Source organism: Paralichthys olivaceus, chromosome 4, assembly GCF_024713975.1.
Source record: "Paralichthys olivaceus isolate ysfri-2021 chromosome 4, ASM2471397v2, whole genome shotgun sequence".
Taxonomy (NCBI): domain Eukaryota; kingdom Metazoa; phylum Chordata; class Actinopteri; order Pleuronectiformes; family Paralichthyidae; genus Paralichthys; species Paralichthys olivaceus.
Window position 1 is genome coordinate 17597274 of NC_091096.1, and position 20613 is coordinate 17617886.

Sequence of the window (20613 nt, forward strand, 5' to 3'; positions counted from 1 at the left end):
GGCCTACAAAGCACAAAACGCTGACTCCAGAGGCCAGGGTTTATACTGTGCATCACATGTGTTATTAGGTTTAGTCCACTAATGCACTTGGGAAAGGTTAGGAAAAGACTGTGCTTTTGTTATATTGAAAAACCCAATGCAACCCTGTGCTTCAACTCAGTAATGACATTGTCAATATTCAACCAGGACCAGGATCTACTCTGTTATTGCTAATTTGTTGTGTATAAAGATAACTTCCAGGAGACAGTGTTTAATATTCATAGCTCTGTGTCCACTGCCCACATCCGCCCCGGGTACAGCCAGGGCCCTGATGCTGGCATCAGCCCCTCAACATTAACACACCCTTCAGTTTCACGTCATCTTCGCTCCTACCACATGGCGCTTAATAGGCTGTTTGCAACATTAAGTGGTTTCCTAATCGAGAGAGTGGAGCTGTGTTTGCTCCTTTAAAAATGGGAGCTGACTGTGAACAGATTTACAGATTCAGCAGCAGCAGTCGGCCCCCCTATTTCCTGCCACATCAATAAAAACACTGCCTTCAGCTCTACGCCTTCTAACTCAGTTAATGACCTGATTTAATCATCTAGTCTTGGTATATAGGGACAAAGTGGCCCAACTCACGTCTTCACCTCGATAGCTTTGCTTACAGCCACAAAATGTGATGTCAGAAAAGTTTGTTACAAAAGCAAACTCAACATTAAGGGTTAATTATCTCCTGCTCCAGTTATCCTCCAGTTATCCTGGATACTTTATTGTAATTGTAATGTAGAATAATCCTCATGATGTTTTCACTTGTTTGTTTTATCTAAATTGTATGAATTGTAGTTCATGTTTTTTACATTAGTCCAGACTGGACAAACTAAACAACTTTTGAGTTTTTATGACAACTGAAGGCTGCCACAGGTTCTTTTTTGTCTTTGACAGAAAGTTCAGCAAAATTTCATCACTAGATATAACAAAATTCTACACACTGTACCTTTAACAAATTAAAAAAACTACACAAATATTTTGTTAAACTGGGTTTCAATCAAGATCATCGATAATGACTATAAAACTGAAACCACAGCTTTTCTGCCTCAATAATTTGTATTTTAAGTTTTTACTATCTCAAAATCTACATTAATAAAAAAAATAGAGCCTTGAAATTAGATGCCATTGCAGATCAGAGCCGAATTTCGAACTGTAAACCAAACTCTACTAAAAGATGTCATGTTCAATAATCCAACCAAGAATCAATGAAATAAATCTGTTATTGAGTCAAGGCGTTTTTAGCGTGCATGCTAAACGAGCACAGTCCTCTCGTGCCGTAGCCTGCGTATGAACCTTTGACTCGTGGACCTTAAGGTCTCTCACTAGACTTTGGGCACAATATCTCTTCTATAACTGGATGCAGGCCCGAGATGAAAGCTACAGAAGATCCGGAACTGCCTGAATAATTCAATACAGATAGGAGAGGAGAAAGTCACATCTGGCAAAGAAACAAACCATTTAATTCAACGCAGATACAGATAGTTCCTTTTTGACTAAGCTTATTATGCAGAAAAAAAAACTATTAGTCTGATTCCTGTGTATGTTGGGTTTGGATGTGCTTGAATGTGTACATGTGCGTGCGAACAAAATATGGGCTTTCATATAATTAGGGTTCAATCCGGATGTGTTTGTGTGTTGTCTTCATCTGCACTTGGAAATCACAATAACCCTCATATCTCTCAGGTTAAGTAATTTCAACACAATGTTTAAACTAGCTTGTTCCTCTGTACACTAATAAACAAAGGTCACAACATGAGCTGAATTAATTCTTTTCACAGAAAAACTAAAGGTGCAGATTTCCAGGAATGCGGGGGATTGTGCAGAGGCCGTGTACTACTGTATAACCCCATGAAGTCAGATGTTTGGAGCACAGTTGTAGAGAAGGACATTGTTCTTTCACAAACAATGCAGAGAGTACGACTCTGAGAAATAGAGACAGAGGCAGAACTCTGTAAACAGACAGAAATAGTCTACATTCCCATCAGGCTAAACAGGAAACCCAGCCAATTAGCTGTTTATTCAGAAACCGGTTCCAGAGTTCAGGGGTTGTAGAGAGAGCACTTCCTGGACAGCCATCAGACAGACGGAGCAGTGACCGGAGGCAGGTGACAGCTGCAGAGTAACATCTCTTTATCACTGCTGTATACAAAGGTTAACAGAGCTACAAGCACAGAAGATGAGCAGCTTCTTTATCGTGGAGGTCCAAGCTACCAGGAGACCCTCTGTCCACTCTGTACGGTTTCTATTACTGTACACTGGTGGCTTGTTTACCTGTCATCAGTGACAGATCAGATGGCAGATTGAATTAATCTGCTCTCATGAACAATACGCTGTATAATGCAGTGTGCTAACTTAGTCCAGACATCATGGATGGCATCTCTCATTCACTTAACTGTTTAAGGCCACAAAGGCTGCAGAGAAATCCCACAGGCTAATTGAATCCGTCTAATCAATGCAACAAAAAACAGGGCCACATGTCAGGCTCCAGCATCCCATTAAAGCCTCTCATCTAATTAATTTACATGAAGATCAAAACAGTGGGGGTCACGTACGAAGAGTTGGGTCAAACAGAAGCACAGAAGCACAGGAGCCAGCTTCCGTTGTGCAGTGCATTCACTTGTTTCAGAAAGGTTATCCTGGGTCACACACAAAAACAAGTATACCACCACCTCACTTCATCTTCTACTCCTTTCTACTGCCTTCAAGTCTGAAATGGAAATGAACACATTTTTCCTGTGCAGAAAGTTCAGTCTATGCAAAAAATGTAATAACTAACCTCAGTTGAAATATGCTCTCTATTTGCTTTAAACAAAACACTTGCTTAATTGTACGAATAGAGCTCAATAGCCTGGTTACGAAGGGAAAGATCTCAATCATTTTATGAATGAGTATGAAATTGTGAAATGATGTAACATGCTCCTGTAGAAGCCACAATACCATATGATACCTACTGCGTACGAGAAAAACACGTTTTATTCACAATATCACGGAGAAGTACTACACTACCCACAATCCTCAGTTGTAGTGGCGATGCCTCTGATTGGTGAAGCTTGTTGTTACCATTGAAATATTAACCACAACAATGTCAGTCATGTCAGCTACATACATATTTGTTATATACATACATAGAAGATACAAACTACAATATATTGCAACACTATGTTACCAACACGGTTATATTAGAGAGGATGTCATTGGAAAGCGATCCATTGCAATGGATTACGGGATGTGTAGAGTTCTTTTGCTCTTTTCGTGCAAATCAAATGTTTTGTCATCACAATTCATTTTGAAACTATTTTAAGGATTTTCTAAAATATCAGCAAATTGTAAATAACTGTAACAGTCTCTAACGGGCCACACTTCCATCGTTATCTGCTCACTTAGGTTATTGTGATGAGATCACATTTCTGAATTATTGTTTGGTCTCTGTTGAAATGATAAGGAGAGAAATTAAGAAAAACCTCCAAGATACCCTGAAGCCTGCAGGTTGTCTGAAAGGAGTCACAATAGAATTTCTGATACTATAAATGTTCTGGAACATATTGTAGAACAATGTAATCTTAAACAGGACGTGTATTTAAAGTGCTTTTCTAAACTGATGAAATATCCCTCTCAACCCGTTAACCCAGATGTTGGCAGAGATCTATCCAAACAAATACATTGTTGGCAAAGTTAACTTTAAGTATTAGTTGCAGGGAGTGTGGATTTACAGAAGCATATTGAGAAATGCTGTGGGTTTTGTGGTCCTTTCAATTTGTTTCAAATATAACATATGGCTACTACAATCCTAGAATCCCTTATGTTTCAATTCAAGTGCCATTGTGCAGCGTGAGTTCAAGGTTTCCTTCTTGTGTGCTGGAGTGTGAAAAAGTAAAAGCCTTACAAAGAGTCTTGTCTAGTAAACCGCAGCAGCTCCTCCCTGCACCATGCCACTCACTTTGTTGGTTTGCTCAATTTGCTTCTTAAACCCACAGAGCCTTTGAGGGCCACACAGGGGCAGGACAGCATGTTGCAAATCGTATTTGCTCACTGATTTACTTCCGTTCTTACCCCCTGACTCTTCACTGGAGGGTGTGTGGGGGGGGGTTGACAACAACTGTCTACCTGATGCCATTCTACAGCTGCTTTTGTTTTTTGCGTCATTGTCAACCAATCATTTTGACTGAGGAATTGTCTCTGCGGTGCCGCTGTAAAGGCCTGATGTGAGGTGTGCAGCACCGACACAGGGAGCAGCGGCTGAACAGAGTCCTTTCAGCTTTCCACATCATAACCCTGTGCAGGAATGATGGATGGAGAGGGAGAACACATCCTTCTATATCCTCTCCTAACCACAGCTAGAATAAACCCAAACACAACATGGTTGTCTTGTGTGCAGTCAGTTCTGACTGGAAGTTTAGAGTCAATATCTTTGCACCCTTCATCCCACTTCTCTGGTTAGACACACTTAAAGCTTCTGTGTTTTTTTAAGTATACAGGAAATGCTTCATCCTAGTTTGGCATTCAGCGCAGGACATGAATGAGATGCATTTGAGTGAAAAAGTGCTGATCCAAATATTTAGGCATGCCGGACTTAGACAAGGAGCTCTATGTAGCTGAAAACCCCCTCACAGGAACAAAAAAAGGATCTTAAGAGGGATTTATATTCAATAAGAATTCATCTGCAGGCTAAGCTGCTCGCCCTCATTACCTTTGTAGCACTATGTGCTTTTTTTCTTTATTTCTGCAGCATCACCCTCGAAACACCTGGAGCTGCTGCATGCACAATGACTGGATGCTGAGACACAGGCGTTGATCAGAAGCTCCAGCTGATCCTGAGTAATGATGTATAGCATCCAAGGCGCAGGTTCACTTTGATAAAGAGAAACAAAACAAGCTAGTGGGCCGGCCTGTAAACATCATGTAACTCTGGATAGGTCTCCTACCCTCGAGGACCACACGCGAGGTGAAACACAAGAACCCTTGAAAGAGATTGGTAACGTGCCATGAATCCAGTTCTAATTCGGAGACCAATCGGAGCCAGATAATGAGAGTGATTTTCAATGAGCATCTCGGAGCGTCATTATTGAATTAAAGCCGGTTTAATTAGCGTGCTGACTTGATAGTGCACACGCTGGTCTGTGTCACTCACAGTAGTGAAAAAGTTCATATAAAGAAAGGAGTAATTTCGCCCTTGAGGGAATTTTCCTTGGAGGTAATTAAATTCCGCTAAAAGAATACGATTATCCACTTTCACACAGCACAGCATTGTGTGAGCACTTTGTATGTATACAGCTGAGAACGTTCTGCAAAACATCATCAGTGTTTTTTCTTTTTAATTTCTCCTCTCTACTTTTCCATTTGAGTAGCTGTTCCTTGCCAGAGTTGCATTTCTAGTGCATTGGCAGTTCACGACTTGGCAGAGCAGTAAGTGAACATGGCAGCGTTTCTCTTTATATACACATCACCCACACGCCGCTCGGAGTAATGAGATCAGACGTAGTGGATCTACAAAATATTGTGGTTGAACCAAAAGATGGATTAAAAACGGTATTACTTAATTTGGCTGTTACCAGGTTTTCCGAGGCCCCGTTCCCTCCCCAACATGCCAAGTCCAATAGATCAACATCCATTACAGAACGACATTACATTACAGTTTAACCTCACAGACACAGAGCTGGCCTCAAACACACAGTCTCAGAGTTACAAGCTCAGAATAACATCATACCTGTGCTCTATGATTCATTCAGGAATTATGGTCCTTTTTCATCATCGTTTGTTGATTGTTTGGATTTTCTGCAACACGTAAATTCAGATGACGAAGGGTAAATCTTCAGGCTCGGGAAGATGATTTGATTTGTGTGTGAAAATGAAATGGATTCACAATTGGTGTAAAATGCTATATCATGTATGAGAGATTAATTGTGTGCAAGAGAAACTTCTTGAAAAGGGTTTCAGTGATAAACATTTCACCCATGTTTGTTTGTTTGTTTGTTAACAAGATAATTTAAATACAACTGGATGGATTATCAGCAAACCTGGTGGACGAATGTGGTACAGGGAAGAAACAATACTATTTTGGTGCATATCCCTATCTAGTAATTTTTGTATCACTTACTTTAACATAACATAGGATTTATTTTGTTTTGTATACATGTTCACAGTTGTCCCAGGGAATAGTTCATTGATCTTGATGAGAAGAAAATCTGACATATTTAAGGACCTGAAATCTATACGTGTGGGCAGTTTGGTGCAGCTTGATTTAATTTAAAGAGACTGTTGGGCCTTGGCGGAGGTATGTGCTCTACTGAGTGCCATTCTAGTTTGTCAAAGCATTTAACACTATCACGCACATGTTGTACACGCAACCACTCGCTGAGTTGGGGCTCCTGTGGCAACAAACACGCAGCAGTAATTAGTATGGACATTCATTAGTGGCCGAGAATTCTGGGTCAGTACATGTCCCATCGTGTGTGTGTGTGAGTGTCATTTGTGTATAATCACTCAGAAGTAAGAATGTATGTGTTTTCACTACCTCAGACTCAACTTTACATTTTCTACAAAGGCTGCTATGTTGCACCAACATGATTCTACAGTAGCCCAGAATGGACAAACCAAACACTGAGTCTAAAAAGTGCTTTTCACAGTTGCCTGCGTCCCGATTCATTAAAGTCATTTTCAAGTTGTTGTGGCATTTCTATAATTGGCAGCTTCTGTGTGTCACTCAGAGGCAAGTAATATAGTTGAATTTAGATAAAAGTTTGTGTTTAATTTTTTGTTTAATTCTGTCTCTGATGTCTGAGGTTTGGCCAGCCTGATTGTGGCTTTTTTGTGTACATATTTTTTAGTAAAAGTAAATTGTCATATTAGGAAATTTGAGCAAGTGGGCTGTGGGGAAAAAAAAGCGTTGTATTTGTCAGTCTGCATCACCAAACCCCAGAATAATGAATGTGGTGCAGCTGAACGCATTTGGATTGTTATTTATGCATTTGTGACTGCGCTGGCGTGATCATGAGAGTATTATAAATATTATTGCACATTTATACTTTGAAAATAATCCAAGTGGATGACATTTTCGGTGACTGTGCATAGCGGTTTTTGACAGTCGACAATATTTGTGTTTGCATCAGCTTAACCCAACCCTTGTCTCTCAGTCAGTCTCCTGCTCGGAGACAGAGAAGAGGAGAGGAAGGCTGAGGCAGGAGGAATGAAAGAGAGAGATCTCTCAGGCTGAGAGGTGGCTGTGTCATCTTTGTTACAATAAGTACTTTATAAGAGGCCCCCAGACTGTTCAGCGACTCGGTGCGTCCAAATAGCTTAACCCTTTGCTTGTAAAAAACAAGATGGGAGAGCCACCTAAGCCATTGGTCCCATGAGCACCCTTGCACCCTGAGCTTGTCACGGCACTGAGAGTAACAGAGAGACTAAATGCCCTTGAGCACAACAAGCACTTTAGCAGCAAATGCATGTCAAGATGTGAATGTGCCCATTGTGCCCGGCCCACCAGAGGGCTTGTGGCAGCCATCGGGGGAACGCTGCCAAGCTACAAGCCCCATTTACTGCCTGTCATAGAACGGAGCATCCATGTAATTGCATGTAAAATATTTTCTGTGAAATAGTTATGTGAAAAACCCAGATTGAGTTGTTCAGTCATCAAATCGAGAGAGGAGGGCACGAGAAGCCACATTAGGAGCGAAAAAGATACGTGTCAAGTTAAAGAGACAAAATATATGAGTTAGGTGATTTATAGTTTGTAGAGAATCTTGCATTGCTTGGCTTTATTATCATAGTTTCCTGACTTGAGGCGAGATATGGGGAGTGTTCTGCTGCATTTGATATGTGCAACCACTTATTATAGAGTACACTGCATTGTGCTCGGTTACCAGGCCGGGAGTAAGGCTCTGTGGTTTGTGGCTGTGTGTGTGTGTGTGTGTGTGTGTGTATTTAGATGCAATGTGTGACCTATCAGATTTATTTCGACAGAAAGTGTGTATGTTTAACTATGTGCGTGTGTGTGTGTGTGCGTGCGTGCGTGCGTGTGTGTGTGTGTGTGTTAGCATAAGTGGTCCAAAAAGTCTAAAATTAAAATCTGGGTTTTTGAAATGTCTCTAATTAGAGAGGGGAGGACTGAGGCCTATTTTGAGTGCTGTGGCCATGCACGCCCTTCCCATATGTGTGTGCACACTGCACAGGCAAACAGACTCACATACAAACACAATCTACACAAGAAAAAGGTCCCCCACTTTGTGTTTGTCTTATTGCACAATTCGTGGAGTTTTGCGAACAGGAAACATCCATGAAGTGTTTTTTTTTTTGTGGTTTACACACAACTCACAACAGTGAACTTTACAGACATAAACAACTAGACGCTATGAATATTAACAGCCAGAGAACACAAGTTAAAATACCAACGCCTTACCGTAAAGCTATAATAATTTATAGCAATATTTGGAGTTAAAGACAAGTCAAGACAAACCAAACTGGAAAGTTTACAGCTGCACAGCAGGAACACAATAGTCAGTTTAATCGCTGTCTAAAGTGTTTTTACGCTTTTAATGAGGCAATTTAGTGAATTTAGCCTTTAGAGACAGTCAGTGGAATGTGGTGGATGCCTGGTGAACATTGTCTCATTGTTCGCTCTCATAACCAGCCTCTGTTTTCTGCTCCTGAGCAAAGGCTGCTGGTAAATCAGGATGCTTTTACAAAGAGCTGGTGAAAAATGTGTCTGCCCCAGTTACTCACTTTCAGCATCTGTGAGAAGGTTGTGTTTTTGTTTTTTTAGAATCAGTGTTCATATCACACAAATCAAAAATACAGCCTAATAAGGCTGTTATTCTAAAAATAATATGGTAGTTCAACATGCTTTCCAAATACTTGTTTGATTTCAGCTGAAGGAATACACACATGACCAGTGGTTAAGATTTGAATAAAAGCTCTTGCTTCATTTCAAAAATATAGCTGTGACTGGGTGTGAACCAACTCATATAGAAGAAGCAATGAACTATAGAACTGTAGTAAATAGATTTCTGATATGTTGTGGTTCTACAGTTAGAGCTAATCATCATTAAATGGTTTGGAGTGACATTAGAAAAATCTAAAAAAGTAATTTGTTGTTGTATAAACCATTTATATTGATAAACTCAATGTAAAAATGAGAATCTTTGGGTTACAGAGAAAAGGTTTGAGTCATTTCTTTGTCCCTGCATGACCTTTGATCCACACATGCAGACTAAAAGGGGCTATGTGTTTTTGCTGTAGCTAACAGCAGTTCACGTACCAGTCAAGCAGAAACATAGTTCAGCATAAAACTTCAGTGCTTTACAACTAGAGCAATGAAATTGATGCCAATGTTGTTTTGCCTCTATTGCTATTATATGTAACTATTGAAGTAAGCATGCTAACTAGCTAGCCCCGGTCTCGTTGTGACAGTGAGTCCCTGTCGCATCCAGTTTGCCCGAAGAAGTAGTGCCTCTAAGATTATATTATAGTATTGAAATCTCTTGTCTTATAAACACAACAAGGGCTGAACTTCATGGCAAAAATGATGATCACAACCACCCGCTCCTGGTAAGACAGAAACTTACATTTTACCTCTGACTGCAGAAACTGAACAATGTATTAGTTTAGATTAAGAAAATCAAATCTGTATTATGTGCTCCCCCCCGTGTTTTGTATCTGTAATACTAGAATAAGATGCTAAGTGCTTGTAATTAGGGTTGACTCAGAAATAGGGATGGACCAAATGAACTGGCATGACACACAAATAAAATGATTGTATGATTGTATGTACATGTATCACCTTCTATGGAATTATTTGGTCAAATTGTGGGAGAGTCACAGAATCTAGATTAATACTAGTTACCTTAGGACATTGGTCAGTCATCAGTCGGCTCAGCAAACTAATTTAAATCTCCTTTAAGCCATGAAAGTTCATGTACCCATATATATGCACCAGTCATCATAAAGTATTCAGATTAGATTACATTGGTGAATTCAATGGTAAGCACACATACACACACACACACACACACGCTGAAGCCACAGGCATTCCCACTACAGACGCCCATTATATCTGTCTGTATCCATGTGTTTTCTACCCAGGCAGGAACTGTGGGAGCCGCTGTGGTCAAACACAGGGAGAGGGAAGTTAGCGCTGGCAACGAAAAGTCAAAGTCAGGCATTTTTGGAGTAAGATAAGAAGAGCGCTCCGTGGAAAAAAAGTCCTAAAATAACAAAAAGCCACTCAGGGATATGTGATTACTATGACAACACTCTCTGTGTTTACGCCAAGTTTTGAAATATCGCAGCCTTTTAATCAACAAACACAACAAGGTGATAAATGAAATACACATGCACTGTCTAAACAGGAGGACAGCTCCAGTGCAGCACAGTAGGCGTGTGGAGATGTCCCCCTCTGGTCGTGTTACCTTGACATGAGAGGGCACAATAAAATCCAAGCTTATGTGGCATTGGCAGGTGCTGCAGCTCAGTGTAAAGCCCAGAGTATCCAGTGTCAGGCCTTTTGTTTGCTGTTTTGATTTATTGCCGACCACTGCCCCACCTCACATGTGCGGAGGAGAGCCCGCTCCCCCTCCTCTCAACACCTTTCTCCACATAAATAAACCCTATCGCTGCAGGAATGCCTGGGGTCCCGCGTTCACCCAGCTATTGGAATTCTCCCCGCTGATAAGATGACTGTTTGGGACGTTTTCATCTATGTACTCCTGTCTCAACACAAACTGACTTACATAAACAACACAAACCACCAACACATCTGCTCGCCCCTCGGTATCTATCCACACATGGGCCACAAGTGAGAGGCCGACGATGTGAGTCAGGAGATAAAATGGTGGTTAACAAACAAAGATTCATACTGTAGCCAGAGGATCATACTGGAGAGGTGAGCTGGCTTTAAGACACAGCGAACTCTTTAGATGTAGTAAACAATTACAGGCTGCATGATGGTTGGATTTAATTGAACCAAAAAATGAGTAATCAGACAAATGTGTCCTTCAGATGCTGCTGCTAAATGAGCGCTTTCATCCTCCTAACGCATTGTGTCACAGACTAGTTAAACTTTGGTGATCTGCACGCACTTAAATACAAAGCTACAGCCAGGGGCTGGTTAGCTTAGCTTATTGAAAAGGCTGAAAACAGAGGGAAACTGCTCAGTCTGAAGGAAACAAAACAGCACCTCTAAAAGTCAGGAAGTTACATGTTAAATGTATTTAGTCTAGTGTTGAAGATAAAAAATCTAAGAATACAGTCAGGGTGTGAATGAGAATCATAAATTCAGATCGAAAAAGATAGTTTTAGTTGTTTTGTTTTTTTTGCAAAATCAGAAAAAAAACGAGAGCCACAATGGTAAAAGCAGTATCCTCCTACATTAAACCATTACAGGTTGGGGATTTGAAACTTGCGAAATAATATTTGACACAATGTCGTAGTGGATGTAATGATGTGGGTTTCAAACAGTATTTGCTCTGTAACATATAAATTGGAACATGAATGGGATATTCTATGAGCAACTCATATATACATCAAAATAATGTTGTTTAATTGAACTGAAGTCAATAGCTGGATGTTCATGTAAACCTAGTCATTGTTTTTTGAGAAACTAAAAAACCTTTTGAACAGCACGCAGATGTCACCAACGATAACCTCACAGTTGACCACCGCCAAACATTTCCTCCTCTACAAAAGAGGCAACTTCCTCCAAGTCTGTGGGCTTCTTTCTTCAGAATAAACACAGTTTCTTAAACAATCTTTTCAGTTTTGATATGATGGAGTGGATGTGACAAAATGTTAAGTATTGATGTTATTTTGTGTAGCCTATTCTAAAGTATAACTAAACAAGATGCTCTGTATTCCTCATTTTAACACAGACTTCTCATATTACCCTTTTATGACAGGAAACATAACATTGTGTCTTTATTCTCATTATATTATCACTATATTTCCCAAAATGTTGAAAATGAAGTGACCTAAATGAGTTTGCTAACTGTTTCCCCCTGTTTCCAGTCTTTATGCTAAGCTACACTAATCGGCTGCAGTTGTAGCGTCAGACCCGTGTGCAGACGAGAAAGTGGTGTCAATATTCTCATCTGAAAAAGAGCAGAGCAGCAATTATGTGTATTAATTGTTGCTTTATAGCATTAGCTAAGACTGAGATCAGTATTTTGTTCATCAAACCCCTCAGCAGCTCTTACAGCTGTTCATTTAGCCTACACACGACCCTCACTGATAAAAATATGACCATCCCTGCTTGAATATTTTTATCTTAAACCCCAACTAGCAGCCAGCAACATCGACAGACTGGGCCCAAGTGCAAACATGCAAGAGCAACTGTCTTGCAGCTGAGGGGGCATCGTGTCAATGGCGGCCACGCTGACCCCGCACCTCGAGCACGTGCGCCCGCTCATTTCGCCTGGTACCCACTGAGCCTGCAGAGCCATCAGTCACTGACATCGATGACAACAAACTACGCCAGGGGAGGAGTGCGGTTTAGACTGGGGTAAAAACCACAAGCAGCAAAGCACCAGCACGTTCACACACAAACTGCCACTGTACGTTCCCTCCATTTGTCTGTTATCCATTAAAAACATTAAAACAAGCACAGCTGCCGTCACACAGCACTGAGACTTACTGCTCAGTGTTTTCGGGGCATGAATGTCTATGATATATATTCATCCTAAGAGGGGAAAAAATTTCATCACCAAATAAAAAACAAAAGTTCTTCTTTGACACTGGTTCAAAAGACTAAAAATAAAGGAGACATGGAGCAATGCTTTGGAAGTGAAGTTATGTTGCTCCACTGCCTCCTCCTCCCTCCCTCCTCACCCCGATGTCGGAGATCTGTTCGTCAGGGGCTGGGGATTTTTAGTCTCCAGGGGCACATCCCTCTGAACCGCCTGCCAAGCCTCTCTTTTCCCTCCTCCATCCTCTCGCTTGCTCTGCTCTCTTGTTTTTTTTTTGTTCACCTCTAAGTTCCCACTTCCCACCTCTTCTACTCCTCATGCTCAACTTTCTCTTTCGCTGTAGCCTCTTTTCATTTCTCGCTCTTATATTTTCTCCTCGACACCGGTGGGTTTTTTTGCCTCTCTACCCTTCCGCTCCTCTTCCTCTCCCAGTGATCCAGCTCCTTTGCAGCCGTGCATAATTACGCCAAAACACAAGCCTGTGCAGGCTCACATCTGGAAGGAGTTTGGACATGGCAGTTTCCTACCAAGACGACTAAATATTTAGGTTGAGAGTTACTGCGTGTGGATGAACTCATGATAGAGGGGGTGGGAAGGGGAGAGGAATGGGGGAGCTGGAGATAAAGAAAAAGAGGGAAAGTGGGAAAGACGACCTGGGCTTGTGCACCATGGGTCAGACAAATGCATTATCGGACCAGTGATTAGTGAGCATTTATAGAAACATGTACAATGTGACACGCAGCAGCATGGGCCTTGAAATGCCACAGAAGGAGGTGATAATATTGGGGTGACTGGTCGCCCCTTTATGGCTGGCAAGAACAACAAACAGCCAACTAATAGTTTTAATAAACAAATCCCCATTGGGATTTCCCATGAGGCTGAGGGGCCTCAGCTGGAATGTTCACAGGGGCCAGCTGTTGTGCATTACACGTAGCAGGCGTCCCCGGAAGCCCAGGCCTGGTGTCCTCCAGCCTTGCTCAGCATGGAGAAGAGCATTCCTCCAGGCTGCCCCAGGCGAGAGGGCATGCAGCGGGGCTGGCTGTCAGGCCGTTCGATCGTGAGTGGAGGGACAGAGGTGATGGAGAAAAGCTCCCCCTGCTGCACCTGGGATACTGTCTGCAGTCTCTGAGCGCACCGATGGAATGTCAGAAATAACACGAAAATCAACAACTTCTCACATTCCACATCTGGAGCCAATGTTGAGAGCAGCGATGGGAGCACTGGCGCTTGAGGAACTAACCAAAATCTTCAGGAAAATTAACTTTCCAGACACCACAGCTCTCGGGGAAAGGTAAAGAAAATGGCGGATGACAAGCAGAACTGTTCACTCCTCTCACAGAGCCTCATTGAAATCGATGATCAGTAGAAACACAACTCAACCAAAATGAGTAGGTGCGGAGATGGAAGATTATCTTCAAACACCTCGACCACTGCTGCTCAAGTCCTTTTTTTTAACCTCTGGTTTTCAGCAATGTGTTGCCCAGATGTTTATCCTGTCTTTACTAAGCAAGGAACATAAGGTCCTCTAAATGGACTGCTGGATGCCTTTAGCTCTCCCAGGGCATAAATCCCCTCACTTTACCTAATATGCTTGCTGCAGTGGGGCAGCTGAACATTGTGTTGTTGTTTGTTTTTTTTTTACTGTGCCAATGTGCATGCAGCGTTTTCCCACGTCAGAGCACAGACACAGTAACACACTGTGGGAATGAGAAACGTCTTCTGAGCAGCTGTGAAGAAAACGCTAAGACACCACGCAAAAACTGTGTCACAGATACAATGGTAGTGCATCCATCATGAAAGATAAGTGTGTTTTGGCCCCTGATGTGGATGTGCGAGCTTTGTGCAGATAAACCACACAAATAAATATCACACAGAACTGGCCCAGAATCATTGCTGTCTGGTTTCCACAGAGTGGTTTTGGTGTTTTTCTGTCCTCACTCGAAGGTGATCGTAAGATTGGGTGTTGCGGCATTAAAAGTAGGCGCCAACCCAACAGTAAAGCACAATGTCGGGTATAAAATGCACATAATGTGTTTCTGTTTATAGCCGTTTTGCAAGGCCAAGTCAGCTGGACCATGTGCACAGGCTGGAGGTGGTGGGAGAAGGAAGGGGGCTGAACTCAGAGAGGCTGAGAGTCAAATTTAAAGTGACAGAGTTGTGTCAAAGAGGCCGGGCCACGATGATGGCTCCAGTCGCTCTGCCCTCTCACTGATCTTCTTAATGCTTTACAGAGAGCCAATCGCTCAGCCCACCACTACAGAGTTAAACTAGATCAAGATGTAAACTCCTGACCTAACAAGCCTTATTACTGCAACAAGTCCTCAATACAGTTAAAGCTAAGGTCATGGGGTCAGAGTGTTGGGTGTGTGGGCCAGGTCAGAAGACTGAGCTATTGGTTTTTCCAACTGGGTATTTTTATGGGAATTGTGCCATTAAAACGGATCAATCACTGATTAAAACCTGTAATAAGACATGGAAATACTGACTCCTCAGCCAATGATGATCCACACTGACAGTGGCAAATGAGCATGATTGGTTTACAGACTTTCCTCCAAAAATGTTTGAAACCACAGGACGCACATGGCACCTGGTTAAAGAAGGATGATCACAGTAAAAATAGTGATATGACATTTGTTGAGGTTACAGTGAACTACAGTGACTCACAGAGTAACTGTCTTGTTGGGCATCAGGCTTGGATCCGGAGGCTCAGTCAGCTCCTCCTTGGTGCAGCTGACCCTTCTGCCCAAAGCCTGGGCGCCGTGCGCTTTGGAGCGCTCGTCCGTGCAGCTGCAGCCGCTGGTGGACGCGAGCAGCCCGGGACAAGCCTGGGAGAGCCTCGGCCCGGAGGCAGCCAGCAGCAGCAGCAGCATCAGTACCACACGCCCCGGCAGCAGAGGGATGCCAACGCCGGGCGCAAACATTGTCCTTCGGCTGGATCTCACCTCAGCTGCACCCCCGCCTCCAGTCATCCCATATCTCCACCATGAAGCTCTCAGAGGAGGGGGGAGCAAGGAGAAAAAATATCTTTCGAGTGTCGAATGAATGGAAAACTTAGAGAAGCTCCGCTCAGCAATGAACACACATCAGCCGCTCATTCCAGAAATATTCAGCAACGTTGAGTTTTCCAAGTGTCCCGTTATGTCATGGCAGCCAGGGCGCACAACTCCCTGTGGTCCAGATCAACCCAGGGGATGTGTGGGTCCATCCAAATGTCTTCAGCACATTGAAACAGCCGCAGTATTCTGTTTTAAAGAGTTTCTGGTCGTATTTTGTTCTTAAATATGAGATTTACATGACTTTAGAGGATGCATGGAAATGTCCGGATTACCGTTATGTCTCCTTTTTAAAAGTTAATCCAGGGGTCGATGAGATTGGCGAGTGAGCAGCCACAGCAGGAGCCACTCTGTCATCTCTTTGATTAAGTGAAGAAGTAGAAAAAGTTTATTGTCAAACTTCTTTCACTTTTCTCGCTGCTCTTTTTCCTTCTGAGTTTTCCCGGATCCCGGAGGTCTGCGTAAACTTTATCTCAAGCGCAACTTGGAGTAAATCAGGAGGAGGGAAAAAATGCGCAACCATACACTCTGATGAAGAAAATGAGCTGGTCTTCACGGGCTCCTGTGTAATTCCCAGAATCTATCTAGCGGTTTTTGCTCGCTTGCCTCTTGTCACACTCTAACTCACTTTAGCAACAACCCAAAGTGCGCCCGTTCTGTCTGCGTCTGCGCTCTGGTCCCCGCGGTCCTAGCGCATCCAGCCCGGCCACAGAGAGGAGGGAGAGGAGGGAGAGGAGGGTCCACATGTGACCGGTGGTTTAATAACCCACCGGGACTCACTCAAAACTTCATCACACAGTCCTGGGATTATATTCTGTATTTGGTCTAAATGATATGCTGGAAGGCACAAAACCAAAATGTCTATTGCAGACAATAATCAGGATTCAAGATGAAAAGTGCAAAGTAGAGGGAAATTTACTTTGCGTCTGGCTCACGAATATAATCATTAATGCTCTGCTTTCCAAAGTAAAAGCTAATAATATAAGTAAAATAATAAATAGATAGATGTGGTTTAAATATTAAAATGGTGCTCACAACTGAATACAATCACACGTTTAACGTTTAACTGTGATATTCAGGGAGTAAAACTTCAGAGTTGGGTGTATTTGTTACAATGGCAGCTCTTCTCCTTCAGAAAGCAGGGGATGGTGGGTAAAGTTAATCCCCATGTGTCGCTGCAGGGGGCGCTGTCACTCGGTAAAAGTGATATATTGTTGCTTTAAGAGAAAAGTAGTTATAGTAGCCCAAATACTTCTTTTGATAAATGATTCCTTGCATTTGTCATTAATCATAAAAGCAGAACATAGGTAATGATAATCGTGATGAGTTAAAAATGAAGCTTCAGTGTCACTCACTGTTGTTTTGCTGCTTTTTGATTGGCTGTTTCCATTCAGGTAGGCCTTGGTTTCAGCGAGATCTCCATCGACAGAGCAGATTGTGAATGAAGGTCTAGCTGAAGTCCTTTTGAGTAAAGTGTTTCAGCAGTTCAAATGGTTGTTCATTGAATCAGTGGGAAGCAGAGGAAGCAGAGACTTTCATAGATATACTTCACCCCATTCTGTATTGTTACCGCAAAGAAAGTCGTGGTAGCACAAGAGAAAAGATTGTGAAAATGTTTAGAGGCTGAGCTGCCATGATAGGTTTTATGATATAAGGTTTTTGTCCCCCAGAGGCCATATTTTCATGCTCACTGGCAACAGCAGGCCTCCCACAAACTGCTGCAATGTATGGGATCTTTAATTCAGGTTCTAACCTGGTGATGGGCATTGTAATAGAAGGGCTGGTGCAGTGAGATCAAGTCAGAATGTTGAACATCATCAAGCACTGCAGCCTAAATCAACTGAAAGAGTGTGTTGCCCTTCACGTACCATATGAGCTATCAGATCCACTGCATGTTGATTCTTGCACAAACCAAATGCTATGATTTAGAAATGCTCCGAGAAAAAACTGTTCCAGACTTCAATTTTTTTGTTGAAAAGAAAAATATTTCTAAATATTCCCCACCCCCCCTCATCCTGAAAGAATCACACGCAATCCAAAAAACACAGAGGATCATAAACTTCCTCAAGCGCTCCTTTTCTCATTTTTTTGCTTGTGTGTATGGAAAGTTCCCAAGATACAGCGATGGATTTCTGTTTAAAAATACTTTTTGATATACGAGAGGCCCCACGAAGGACGGAGACCGTGTCGGCTGGAATCTGGAGAATATTTTAAAATATGAGAAGGTGAAAGCAGGAAAGGGCTTTTGAAAATGGACTTCGTGCAATTGGGCTTGACATGTCTTCACTGACATATCCAAACTCCAGGCACCTCAGTCATGCGAGCAGTATAATGGTGCAGTGTGCTCTGACCCGCACAGTGGACCCCGGGTTTGTTATTCCTGTATATGATACTGTACACTGGAGCGGGGCTCAGAAAGCCAGCATGATTATTGAAAGAAAGCACAAGCAGTGGATGGGCGCCTGCTCAGCAACGAAACAGAGGGCTGTTTATCCAAGCTGTTAAATAAGGCTTCAAGTACAACACCCCCCTCCAACTCCACAAGGCCCAAATCTCTCTCATCTGGAGAGCAGTTTCCATTTAAAATGTCACGTTCCAAACTGCACATTACATCAAATTGTACTTAATGGCATCCAGACAAACTTTAATGTCGTTCCAACATTTTCTCTCTCCGTGCTCCCCACAGCCCCCTTACTCCTTATAGCCAAGCAGGCAATCTCTCCTTCTCCCCTGCTCCACATCTGGACTCCATTCCAGGTGGAGTATTGAGAAAAGGGGGGAGAGCGTCAGGATGGAAAGGTGGAACACAGAAGAAGCTCTGAGCCTCGAAAAGTAAAACAGAGGAAGTAAAGATAATGTCCGAGGGGAGTTTTCTTTTTGTGGAGGTTACGCAACTTTTCGTGATGTATGACAGAAGATATGAGGGAAGACAGGCAATTTGTGAGACGGCTGAGTGATGGCTTCTCCTGGGCTTGTTCCTGCCGTCCTTTCAAAACCCCATGCTGCAACACATGTGTCTAAGAATTGTGGAGGCTTTCAGCACAATCAGAGATGTGAAGCAGTGAGTGCTGGGCATAGCTCAGGCTTATGCCTCTGCCAGTGGATAAACAAAAGAAAACTTCCAGCAGGGATGCAAACATCAGGCTCTGTTTCTAAGGCCCTCGTCTGTGGCTGCTCAGTCTTACTCAAGGAGCTCATGACATCTAGTGGTGTGATGTGCAGCACATAAGATCCACCCTCTCCACCCTGCAGCTATACGGGCATTTCCTGGATTCATGGTTTTAATTAAGGATTTATGGGCATGTTAAACCTGCCTCTCGCCCAAATGATGGAGTTATCAAATCATAATGTGGTGCCATATTTCTCAGCACTAAATTCCATTGACGCTCATTAAGAATTATTGTTGGTAGCATGGGCCTGCGGTTGTGTCAGTTCAAATAGTTTAACATTTAGTTTGACAAAATGCACACATGCAATCTACATGTAAAGTAGCACTTGTATAATAACTGAATTAATCGATATATGTGATCCTTACACTTTCCTGTTGTTCCAAAATACGTTTTATTTATATTGTTACTTGCAGGTTTGTAAATCTAAGTCCTATGGACACATTTATCCTCAGAGTTTATCACATTAGCTTTGAAATCTACACCATAAATGTACTTTAATGTAAATATATAACAATGGCAAACAGAACTAACTCTTTATACACGTGAAATGTAATTTTTGCTTCTGCTCCCTCATTTTTCAGCCAGTCCAGGGACACATTGAAACTATAGTAATGTTGCCCTCTTCTGGTTAGCAACGTGAATTACAAGAATGTCACTTGATATGTATATGATCTTTTTTTAAATTCAGGATCATGGATTACAAGAATCATGTAGAATAACATTCTATTTCAAAGAGCGCCAACAGTTAGACACCACCGGGTCGATCTCACTTTCATAAATCCTCAAAGACGACCCACGCTGCAACTTCTGTTGCTAATAAACCGTCTGTTAGATGAGGGCCTCTCCCTTCTTGACAAACCTGTCTAATAATGTAAACTCCATCCAGCTGTCATTCATTCAGACTGACTCAAATGTCTGATGAAATATCAGATCACGTGATCGATGAATCCAGTCTCAAAGAAAGAGGTGTGTGTAGTTTGACTAACATGGATCATGAAGTCTCACAATCCTTTACTATACATACATAATACTATATATGCAAGTGTGTGGCAGAGGTTCTCAATTTTTTCTCAGCCAAGGACCAAGACAGAAAATGGTCCGGTGAACCCCTTACCCACGTCCCTTGAAATAATTTGGACTTATTTTATGTGATTGTATTTGAAAGAACAAGAAGAATGTTTTGAGCATGTAATCGAAGAACACCCACATATGATAACTTTAAAGGATAAATGTTTAAACTTTTCACAGAGCCCATATATTCATTTACATTCCTATTTTATAATATAAAACACTTTATGAATTATATACTACAAATAGACCACAGCAGACAAGCTCTAGCAGGGAAAGCAAAAATGTAAAAATGTGGTAAATTTACACACCGACTCAGTGAACTGAGTTATTATAATTACATCTAAAGTTGACACCAGGAAGGAGCAACAACATCTCAGCTATGCAAAGAACTATATATTGAACATGAGAGAAAAGCGTATGTTTTTATTACACAAAGCACTACAAACAGAAATCTCTTTTTCTATATATTACTGGAGTATTTTCTACTTGATATTGATATTGATAAGAGCCAACAGAAATCATCAGATGTCACCAGACTGTAAAGAGGCAGAGTTGATGTATGAAGACATTTTGATTCAGACATTATTGCAACACAATCATAGTCACTGAAGCAGC

At 42.0% G+C, this 20613-nt stretch overlaps 1 protein-coding gene across 1 annotated transcript in view; it reads right to left on the reverse strand.

Annotated features, from left to right (window-relative positions):
• The window catches only part of adgra2 (adhesion G protein-coupled receptor A2), a 39048-nt gene extending 22610 nt beyond the window's left edge, over positions 1–16438 (reverse strand). Inside the window, exon 1 of the mRNA XM_020093596.2 lies at positions 15369–16438. Within this exon, the coding sequence (XP_019949155.2) occupies positions 15369–15673 (305 nt within the window). The 5' untranslated portion in view covers positions 15674–16438. The remainder of the gene's footprint in view (positions 1–15368) is intronic.
• Between the last annotated feature and the right edge of the window lie 4175 nt (positions 16439–20613).